The 11,825-nt window shown below is 42.6% G+C and overlaps 1 protein-coding gene across 1 annotated transcript; it reads left to right on the forward strand.

Annotated features, from left to right (window-relative positions):
- The first annotated feature begins 8,672 nt into the window (after positions 1–8,672).
- Positions 8,673–11,606, forward strand: DEFB129 (defensin beta 129). Its single transcript, XM_040446802.1, has 2 exons — positions 8,673–8,730; positions 11,059–11,606. Exons 1-2 carry the CDS (start codon positions 8,673–8,675, stop codon positions 11,604–11,606), a joined length of 606 nt encoding a protein of 201 aa, XP_040302736.1.
- The last annotated feature ends 219 nt before the right edge of the window (positions 11,607–11,825 follow it).

Genomic DNA, 11,825 nt, shown 5'->3' on the forward strand with positions numbered 1-11,825 from the left:
TCCAATTTCTCCACATCCTTACCAACTCTTGCTATTTTGGGGGGTTTTTGATAGTAGATGCCCAAGAGATGTGGAGTGGTATCTCAATGTGGTTTTGATTTGCATTTCCTTAATGGTGAATCATGTGTTGAGCATAAATGGGTTTGGATTTGGAGGGAGGGGGGTGTTTCTGGGTTTGTTTGGTTTTTTTTTTCAACTTTTTTTATTTATTTTTGGGACAGAGAGAGACAGAGCATGAATGGGGGAGGGGCAGAGAGAGAGGGAGACACAGAATCGGAAACAGGCTCCGAGCCATCAGCCCAGAGCCTAACGCGGGGCTCGAACTCACGGACCGTGACATCGTTACCTGGCTGAAGTCGGACGCTTAACCGACTGCGCCACCCAGGCGCCCCTGTTTGTTTGTTTTGAGAGAGAGAGAGAGAGAGAGAGAGAGAGAGAGAGAGAAGAGGTGAGGGGCAAAGGGAGAGAGAGAATCTTAAGCAGGCTTAAGGGCCTCAATCCACGAACCTGGAATCATGACTTGAGCTGAAATCAAGAGTTGGATGCTCAACCAACTGAGCCACCCAGGCACCCCGATAAATGAGTTTTTTACACTATATGCTATTTACAAATATATACATTTTATATGGAAATATACGTAGTCTCAAAATGAAAGGATGGGAAAAGATATACCATGCAAACACCTGTAAAAAGAAAGCTGGAGTCACTATATCAAAATCCAACAAAGTTAACTTCAGATCATGGAATAATACCAAGGAGAAAAGGCTTGATTTATAAAACAATAATCATACTGTCTTGGGTTAAAAATTATATAACTAAAATACACAGAATCTATTGTGCATAAGTCAGGAGAGGTGGAATTATAATGCTCTAAATCTTTATAAGGAGGAGAAAGACACTAATTAGATTTTGATAGGTGAGTATGTATGATAAAATTTCTATGGGGCACCTGGGTGGCACATGCAGTTGAGCATCCAACTGCAGCTCAGGTCATGACCTCACAGTTTGCGACTTCGAGCCTCACATGGGCTCGCTGCTGTCAGCATAGAGCCCGCCTTGGATCCTCTGTCCCCTTCTCTCTGCCCCTGCCCCAATGCGCTCTCTTTCTCTCAAAAATAAATGAACGTTAAAAAAAAAAAAAAAATGCTAAGTTACTGATTAAGTAAATATAGTGTGTGCCGGGGCGCCTGGGTGGTGCAGTCGGTTAAGCGTCCGACTTCAGCTCAGGTCACGATCTCACGGTCCGTGAGTTCAAGCCCCGAGTCGGGCTCTGGGCTGATGGCTCAGAGCCTGGAGCCTGTTTCAGATTCTGTGTCTCCCTCTCTCTCTGCCCCTCCCCCGTTCATGCTCTGTCTCTTTCTGTCCCAAAAATAAATAAACGTTGAAAAAAAAATTAAAAAAAAAAAAAATACATATAGTGTGTGCCTTCCAAACAAGGGATGGGAATAAATTTAAAGTGAAAAATATTTAGCCAATCGAAAGAAAAGCAAGGAGATTCCAATTCAAGATGGCAATGTAGGAGGATTCTGAACTCACCTCCTTCCACAGGCACACTGAATCTACGGCTACATACAGAACAATTTCCTTGGGCGGGTGAGGCGGGGCGAGGACAGTGTCTAGCTGAACAACTCCTATACATTGGATGATTGGGGGAAAAAAACACACTGAAGTAGGTAGGAGAGGCTGAGACACAATCTCACCAGAAATCCCACCTCCAGCATGGCAGGCATCTAATTTAACACACATCTAGGGGATTATGCAAATACTCTCCAAAGACCGGGGCCGGTGAGCGCCATATTTGTGCTGTTCCTCTGCCTCACTCAGCTCACCAATATCTCCCAGAAAGGAGCTTATACAGCTTCTGACTCCCCAGGTTTTTACCGCTGCCACCAAGGGGACACCTCTAAACTGCCTGCCTCTATTTGCCAGCAGGGCTTACACTTACAGGTCTCACAGGACAAAAACAGAGAAAGATTTCTTAACCCACTAACAACACCAGGGCAGAGCGGACTGAGGTGACTGGCCACTCTGTGAAAGGGGTCTATTAGCTTATCTTCAGAGCTGCAGCTCCAAGAGGAACAGGCTGCTAATGAAACACACATCTAAGGGCCAACTGTAACCCTCTCCAGAGACCTCAAGAGAAAGGCACTTATCTCTGCTCTCTCCCTCTGCTACTATAGAATACGATGCCCAGAGCGGAATTTACATACACGTATTGTGCCCTGGTTTTTGCATCTGGTGCCCCAGTTTTTATACCTGCCACCCAGGGGACAATTCTTGATTGCCTGAGTCTGATGACCAGCAGGGCTTGCATTCATGGGCCCCATGGGACTGTAATACGTGGAGAGACAGTTCTTGGCTGGCTACCAATCCCGTAGGGCACGATGCAGAGACAACAGACTGAAACACATACCCAGTCTTTCTGTGAAAGAAGCTGATTTCTTACCTTGGAGCTTCTGGTTGGGCAAACACCTAGAGGCCTGTTGAGGTGCTCTCTGGGGACAGAGGCTGGTGGACTCAATCTTTGCACTTCCCCTCCCTCCCTCCGGGTCACAAGTATCTCCAAGGGAGGAGCCTGTGTGCTCACAGGGCCCCGAAATTTTTGCATCTGCCACACAGGGGACATCTCTCAATCATCTGGCTCTGGTAGTCAGCGGGGCTTGTGCTCACAGGGCCTGCAAGACTGTTACAAAGGAAGAAAGAATTTGTAGCCAGTGACACCCCCTCTCCTGCAGGGAGCAGCGCAGTGACAGCAGACTGAAATGCATCCCCAGTCTTTCTGTGAAAGAGGCCTATTAGCTTCTCTTCACAGCTGTAACCTGAGGGACGAGCTTCTAATTAAACACACATCTAGGGGACAACTACAGCCCTCTCCAGAGACTTGGGAGACCAGCAGGTGCCATCCTCATGCCCTCCCTCTGTCCTGCCCCAGGCCATCAGTGTCTCCAAGAAAGGACCTGGTGTATGCATCTGTGCCCCAGCTTTTATGTCTGCCACCCAGAGGACACATCCCCTGGTGGCATGGCTCTGGTGACCAGTGAGGCTTGTGCTCATGGGTTCAGTGGGATGGTAGCAAAAAAAGAAAAAAGAAACAGTTCTCAAAGGGCTATTATCCCAGAGCTGAGGGCAGAGGGAGCAGACAGAAATGCCAACTCCCAATCTTCTCCCGGAAAAAGTATATTCACATACTTTAAAAGCTGCTGCCTGAAAGTAAGGCTTCCAATCAGCTGGAACCTAAGTGTTGACTAAGACCCTGCCCTTTGGAACACTGACAGGCCTTGTCGCACCTCAACTACTGATAGCCCCTAAAAATAAAGTAGGAGCTTGGACAGTCACAATGATTGAGAGACAACCAAAGCCAGAGTGAGGTTGAACAGTAAGATTCATCTCCCTCATGAGGGAAATCATTCAAGATTGGGATACAAATCATTCAAGATTGGGAGAGGTGGCTGTTTCATCTAATGCACAGAAACCAACACACAGAGTCAAGGAAATTGAAGAAACCAAGGAATATGTTCCAAACAAAGGAATAGAATAAAACTTCAGAAAAAGACCTGAGTGAGAGAGAGATAAGTGATGTGTCAGATAATGAGTTCAAAATAATGGTCAGGGAGCCTGGGTGGCTCAGTAGGTTAAGCAACTGACTTCAACTCAGGACATGATCTCGCGGTTTGTGGGGTTCAAGACCCACGTCAGGCTCTGTGCTGATGGCTCAGAGTCTGGAACCTGATTCGGATTCTGTGTCTCCCTCTCTCTCTGCCTCTCTCTCTCTTAAAAAATAAACATTAAAATAATAATAATAATAATAATAATAATAATAATAATAATAATAACGGTCATAAAGATGATCACCAAGCTCAGAAGAGATGAATGGATGAACAGAGTGGAAATTTCAACAGAGAAATAGAAAATATAAACAATTACAGAGTAAAAGTCACAGAGCTTAAGAATACAATAACTGGGGGCATCTGTGTGACTCAGTCGGTTGAGCATCCGACTTTGGCTCAAATCATGATCTCGAGGTTCGTGAGTTCAAGCCCCACATTGGGCTTGCTGCTGTCGGCCTGCCAGCGCAGAACCCACTTCAGATCCTCTCTTCCCTCTCTCTGCCCCTCCCCCACTTGTGCTCTCCCAAAAAATAAATAAATATTTGTTAAAAAAAATAATACCTAATAACTGAATTGAAAAGTACAATGGGTGGGGGGTTGACAGCAGACTAGATGCAGCAGAAGAAAGCATCGGTGACCACAAAGGGCAGTGGAACTCACCCAATCAGAGCAGCAAAAAACAAAAAACAAACAAACAAACAAAAAGAATGATAAAAAGAGCAGAAAACTTAAGGGACTTATAGGATAATATCGAGTGAACCAACATTCACATTATAGGGGTCTCAGAAGGAGAAGAGACAGAAAAAGGGGCAGAAAACTTATTTGAAGAAATCATGACTGAATATTCCCCTAACCTTGGGAAGGAAACAGACAAGCAGATCCAGGAAGCCCAGGGAGTTCCAAAAAACATGAACCCAAAAAGACCCACCCAGGCACATTATAATTAAAGTTTCAAATTTTTTTTTAATTTTTTTTTCAACGTTTATTTATTTTTGGGACAGAGAGAGACAGAGCATGAACGGGGGAGGAGCAGAGAGAGAGGGAGACACAGAATCAGAAACAAGCTCCAGGCTCTGAGCCATCAGCCCAGAGCCTGATGCGGGGCTCGAACTCACAGACCGCGAGATCGTGACCTGGCTGAAGTCAGACGCTTAACCGACTGCGCCACCCAGGCGCCCCTAAAGTTTCAAATTTTAAAGACAAGATGAGAATCTTAAAAGAAGCAAAAGAAAAACAACTTGTTACATACAAGGACTCACCATATGACAAAATGAGCAGATTTTTTCTTTTTCTTTTTTTCTTTTTTTTAATTTTTTTCAACGTTTTTTATTTATTTTTGGGACAGAGAGAGACAGAGCATGAACGGGGGAGGGGCAGAGAGAGAGGGAGACACAGTATCGGAAACAGGCTCCAGGCTCCGAGCCATCAGCCCAGAGCCTGACGCGGGGCTCGAACTCACGGACCGCGAGATCGTGACCTGGCTGAAGTCGGACGCTTAACCGACTGCGCCACCCAGGCGCCCCTGAGCAGATTTTTTCAACAGAAACTTTACAAGCCAGAACAAAGTGGCACAATATATGTAAAGCGCTGAAAGAAAAACTGCCAATCAAGACCACTCTACCTGGCAAAACTGTTCTTCAGACTTGATGGAAACATAAAGAGTTTTCTAGATAAGCAAAAGCTAAAGGAATTCAACGCAAGTAGACCAGCCTTACAAGAAATGTTAAAGGGACTTCTTTAAGATGAAATGAAAGGGAACTAATTAGTAACAGGAAAACATGAAGGTATAAATTTCACTGGTAAAAGTATACAGTAAAATTCAGAATAATTTAATGTTGTAAAGGTGATAGGTTAATTACTTATAAAGCTAGTATGAAGGTTAAAAAACAAAAGTAGCAAAATAACTTATGACTATATTATGAGGCCAGCATTACCCTGATACCAAATCAGACAAGCATATCATAAGAAAAGAAAATTACAGGCCAATATCCTTAATGAACATAGATGCAAAACCCCTCAATAAATTATTAGCAAGCCAAATTTCAGCAACACATTAAAACTATCATACACCATGATCAAGAGGGATTTATTCCAGGGATGCAGGATGGTTGAACGTCTGCAAATCAGACGTCATGTGACTCAATAAAAGATAAAAATCATACAGTCATCTCAATAGATGCAGAAAAAGCATTTGACAAAATTCAACATCCATTTATAATATAAACTCTCAACAAAATGGCTATAGAGGGAACATACCTCAACACAATAAAGACCACATATGACAAGTCCACAGCTAACATCATGCTCAATGGAGAAGAGCTGAACTCTTTTCCTCTAAGATCAGGAAAAGGACAAAGATGCCCACTCCCACCACCTTTATTTCAACAAAGTATGAGAAATCCTAGCCAGAGCAATTAGGCAAGAAAAAGAAATTAAAGGCATCCATGTGAGAAAAGAAGGAGAAAAACTGTCACTATTGGCACAGGATATATTGTCACACAAAAGACCCTAAAGACTCTACCAAAAAACTGGTAAAACTAGTAAGTGATTCAGTGAAGTTGCAGGGCACAAAGTCAATACACAAAACTCGGTTGTGTTTCTAAACATGAATAATGAACTATAGAGAAATGAAGAAAACAATCCCATTTACAACTTCACCTAAAAGAATAAAATAGCTAGGAATAAATTTAACCAAGGAGGTGACCTATACTTTCATGACCCATACTGAAAGTATAAGATATTGATGCTAGAAATTGAAGGTGACACAAATAACGGAAAGATATTTCATGCTCACGCATCAGAAGAATTAGTATTGTTAAAATGGACATACTACCCAAAGCAGTCTATAGATTCAGTGCAGTCCCTATCAAAATTCCAATGGAATTTTTCATAGAAATAGAACAACCAGCCCTAAAAGCTGAATAGAACCACAAAAGATCCCAAATAGCCAAAGGAACTTTGAGAAAGAACAAAGCTATAGGCCTGGTGCTTCCTTTTCTCAAATTACATTACAAAGCTATAGTAATCAAAACAGTATGGTCTGAGCCTAAATCCAGACCCACAGAACAATAGAAGAGAGAGCCCAGAAATAACACTCACAGATATATAGTCAATTCATTAATGACAAAGAAGCCAAGAATATACAATAGGGGAAGGACAGTCTCTTCAATAAATGGTGTTGGGAAAATTGAACAGTCACAAAAGAATTCGCAAAAGAATGAACTATACCACTACCTCACACTGCACACAAAAATTCACTCAAAGTTAAAGACTTGAACATAAGATCTGACAACATAAACTCCTAGAAGAAAACATAGGCAGTAAGCTCCCTGACATCAATCTGGGCAGTGATTTTTTGGATTTGACACCAAAAGCAAAGGAAACAAAAGCAAAAACTAACAAATGGGACTACACTAAACCAAAAAGCTTCTGCACAGCAAAGGAAACCATCAACAGAAGAAAAAGGCAGCCTACCAAATGGGAGAAAATATTTGCAAACCATGTATCTGATAAGGGGTTAATATCCAAAATATATAAAGAACTCATACAACTCAACAACAACATATCTAATTACGTATGGATAGAGAATCGATCCATTTTTCCAAAGAAGACATACAGAGGGCCAAGCGGTTCATTAAAAGGTGCTCAGTATCACTAATCACCAGGGAGATGCAAATCAAAATCACAATGAAATATCACTTCATGCTTGTTAGAATGGCTATTATCAAAAAGACAAGAAATAAGTGTTGGCAAAAATGTGGGAAAAACAAGACCCCTAATGCACTTTTGGTAGGAATGCTAATGGATGCAACCACTATGGAAAACAGTATGGAGAGTCCTCAAAACATTACAAACAGATCTATCATTATGATCCAGCAATTCCATTTCTGGGTATTTTTCTGAAAGAAACAACAACATTAACTCAAAGACATACATCTACACCGCCCCCATGTTCATTATACCATTATTTACAATAGCAAAACATCAAAGCAACCTTTAGTGTCCACTGATGAATGAATGGATAAAGAAAATGTAGTATATATAAAATGGGCCATAAGAAAGAAAATACTGCCATTTGCAACAACACGGATGGACCTTGAGGGCATTATGCTAAGTGAATTAGGTCAAGACAGAGAAAGGCAAATACCATATGATCTCACTTATAATGCAGCATCTAAAAATAAATGAACTCATAGATACAAAGAACAGATTGGTGGTTGCCTAGGGTGGGGGGAGTGAAGGGGGGCAAAATGGGTAAAGATCATCAAATGATACAAATGTCCAGTTAGAAAATTAGTAAGTCCCAGGGATATAATGTACCACATGGTGACTATAGTCAATAATATTATATTGTATATTTGAAAGTTGCAAGACAGTAAATCTTAAAAGTGCAGTGATGGATGTTAACTAGACTTACTGTCATAATCATTTCACGATATATACAAATATCAAATCATTACGTTGAACACTTGAAACAAATGTTATATGTCAATTATATCTCAATAAAAAAGTTCAAGTTATGCCAAGGGGCGCCTGGGTGGCTCAGTTGGTTAAGCAACTGACTCTTGATCTCGGCTCAGGTCATGGCCTCATGGTTGGTGAGAATGAGCCCCACATCAGGATCTGTGCTGACAGCACAAAGCCTGCTTGGGATTCTCTCCCTCTCTGTCTCTGCCCCTCCCCTGCTAGCTCGTTCTCATTCTCTCTCAAAATAGATAAATAAATAAACAATTTCTTTTTAAGTTATGCCAAGAGCTGCCTCCAACAAACTCATTCAACATACATACACTGAATTATCATGGTAATCCAGTGCTCACGCTAACCGGTGGAGATGCCAAGTACTCATATCTTATATGTCTTATGTTTCCCGCAGGATCAAGAGCAGAAGTATGTTGCACAGAAGCGTTCAGGAAAGCTGTTCTCAGACAGAATCAGTGAAAATACAACTGCTGTGAGCCGCGGCTGCACTTCACTGCTCACAGCCTCAGGCCATGAAGAGGCCAATAAAGGCTGGAGCCCAAGAACACCAACCCAGATCGAAGGCTTCCTCTCTGGCACCCAGCCATGAAGCTCCTTTTTCCTATCTTGGCCAGCCTCATGCTACAGTACCAGGTGAACACAGGTAATGTGGAATCACGGGATTAAAAGGGGTCGGTGTGAGGAAGCAGGGATTTGGCTGTCCATGACAATGGGAACCCAAGTAATGCTGACAGATGAGATGCCCAAACAGATGGCTGAAGAGTTTGCCTATTGCCTCAGTCATGCACGGCCCCCCATACATCCCCATAGGCCCCAATCCTAGACTCTGCTGATAGGGATATACGCAGAGCTACAGGAAAGCAGGCTGTTTTCTGTGTGTGCTCAGAAACTATCCAACATATAAAGGTTGCCTTCCTGCCCTCTACATAGCTATCATCTGGGACTCAGCCAAGTCTACCTCATTTTTGCTCTATTTCTAATTTAAACCATCTTTTGAAGCAAATGTTCATATCAGTTTATACTCTGGTGTAATACGAAGTCCCTTCCCTTGTGCTCAAAACATCTCCTCTAAGGATCCAGTTAAAAAGGTCTCTTCTCCATCTCAACTTTTTCAGATTTGTAAAGTTTCATCCCTTTTCTCAGGCTTTGTCTTCTCGGAAACTGCCAAATCACTCATCAGGGCATCTAGGAAAGCATTGTGGCAAAATGCTAAACCAGAGGACTGAGTGTTGTTTTTTCGAAAGAAAAGAGAAGCGTTAAGACTTGTTTCAGAATACAAGAATCACCCAGATATTTAGAACAACTGGCAATGGGTCAGGGAAGGGAAAGTGAAAGAGTCAAGATATTTCTAATGTTTTTACCTTGGGACCTTAAGAGAAGTAACATAAGCAGGTATGGCCGTGTTGTCTTGGGTAAAGTCATTTAGCCACTTTGAGCCTCAGATTCCACATGAGTATAGCAGGTTAACCCATGCAGCTGCTTGAAATATACGAAGTTTACTGTTTTGTCTCTGGAGAGAAAGGGTGTTGAAATGTATGTGAACATTAGGTACTACATAAGCCTCTTACTATTTATGGAAAATCAGTTGAATTGGTAAGATTATAGAGCAAGGGAGAACTTTCCTGAGTCAGAAAAAAAGGTGAAGACATTGGGACGGAAAAAAAAAAATCAGGTGAAGATGAGATTCTAAACAAAGCAGAGAATGTAGGGCTATAGATAACCATGTGGGAGTTACCTTGGTAGAGATGAGACTATGGCTATGATTATGAATAAGGGACATCATCTGAGGGACAGAATGTCCAGAGAGGCTGAAAATGATGAACGCTACGCCCGAGGAACCACAGGTCAAGCAAGAGTCAAGGAGAGTGAAGTCATGGACCACTGGGTTTGGCAAGAGGTCAGCTCTCCTGAAAGTCCTATTGCTGTCTTTTGAAATTCTTTCTTGGATTAGCTTTATGACAGATTTTGCTCTTGTAGGTATTTCCTAGGATCAGGAGGAGAGACAGTGAGGCCCTGTAAGTGTCTAAGATACTAAGTGGGGGGTCTAACATCATATCCTGGCGGTGCCTGGGTGGTTCAGTCGGTTAAACGTCTGACTCTTGGTTTCAGCTCAGGTCATAATCTCATGGTTGGTGGGTTCAAGCCCCATAGGGGACTCTGTGCTGACAGCAAGGAGCCTGCTTGGGATTCTCTCTCCCTCCCTCTCTGTCCCTCCCCTGCTCATGCTCTCTCTCTGAAATACATAAACTTTAAAAAATAAATTATAAATAAATAAATAAATAAAATAGTATGCTAAAGCAAAAAGTTGTGTTTCCCTTTTTTCCCTTCCTCTATGTGCCCTAGATTTTTGGATTTCAGGGGTGTACAGAGACTTTCTTAGCCTGCCAGGTACTTTCATCAACATCCCTAAGACTGCATTTAAAACTTAGCATTAGGGGCGCCTGGGTGGCGCAGTCGGTTAAGCGTCCGACTTCAGCCAGGTCACGATCTCGCGGTCCGTGAGTTCGAGCCCCGCGTCGGGGTCTGTGTCTCCCTCTCTCTCTGCCCCTCCCCCGTTCATGCTCTGTCTCTCTCTGTCCCAAAAATAATAAATAAACGTTAAAAAAAAAAATAAAAAAACAAAAACAAAACAAAAAAAAACTTAGCATTAATAGGGGCACCTGGGTGGCTCAGTCGGTTAAGTGGCCGACCTCGGCTCAGGTCATGATCTTATGGTGCATGAGTCCAAGCCCTGCGTTGGGGTTCTGTGCTGATAGCTCGGAGTCGGAAGCCTGCTTTGGATTCTGTGTCTCCCTCTCTCTCTGTCCCTCCCTTGCTCACAGTCTGTCTCTCTCTCCCAAAAATAATAAAATAAAACATTTTTTTAAAAAACTTAGCATTAATAAACAACCTCTTACTCTATTCCTCTCCCTCCATCAGTCTTAATATCATATTAACCTTAGCTCAATGGTTTCTTCTTTTCTTTGTGCAGAGTACTTTGGCTTGAGAAGATGTCTAATGGGTTTTGGGAGATGCAAAGACTACTGTGCCGTGGGTGAAACGGAGATACAGAAATGCAAGAAGAGGAAATGTTGCATTGGACAGAAAGTGGTTCAAATGATAAAAAACTACATGCAAAATGAAATGTCCCACACACTTGAAGGGAACTCCCAAGAACACCTACAAGTTACCAAGAATTCTGATGCTTCGATCCAAACAAAATACCAAATTTTATCTCTTCTCCCCAGAACCAAAAGCATCAGCCCTTTTGCCAACGTCCACCCCCTCCTCATCCCAAATGCCACCACTGTAAACTCAGCCATCACCAACCCTACAACCTCATGCAAGATCACATACACTACAATTTCTGCCAAGAACGACACCACAGAAAGCAGAGATTTGGCCACTGACTCCTCACCACCAGCACCACCGCCACAGACACTCTCAACACCAGGACTGGAACCGGAGGAAGCAGATGACCAGAGGAGTCTTTCCCTTAAAACACCAGGTTCCTCTCCATCTTTGCTGGCTGTAAAATGAAACACAGGACTGTTTCCTCAGTCATTAGTCATTCAATAAATACCGTTCAATCACCTACAGTTTACATAATGTTATCGTTCTCACAGAAACCTCACAGAGGAAACAGAGCTAGAGAGGAATGGAATTTTAGTTTGCACGCCCGGGAGAAAGTGAGCACTGAACTTGGCTCACGGATAGCCCAGATTAGGCCTCTGTAACAAGGATTTATGGTTCTCATCT

Source organism: Herpailurus yagouaroundi, unplaced genomic scaffold (genome assembly GCF_014898765.1).
Source record: "Herpailurus yagouaroundi ecotype Mexico unplaced genomic scaffold, PumYag 196, whole genome shotgun sequence".
NCBI classification, from domain to species: domain Eukaryota; kingdom Metazoa; phylum Chordata; class Mammalia; order Carnivora; family Felidae; genus Herpailurus; species Herpailurus yagouaroundi.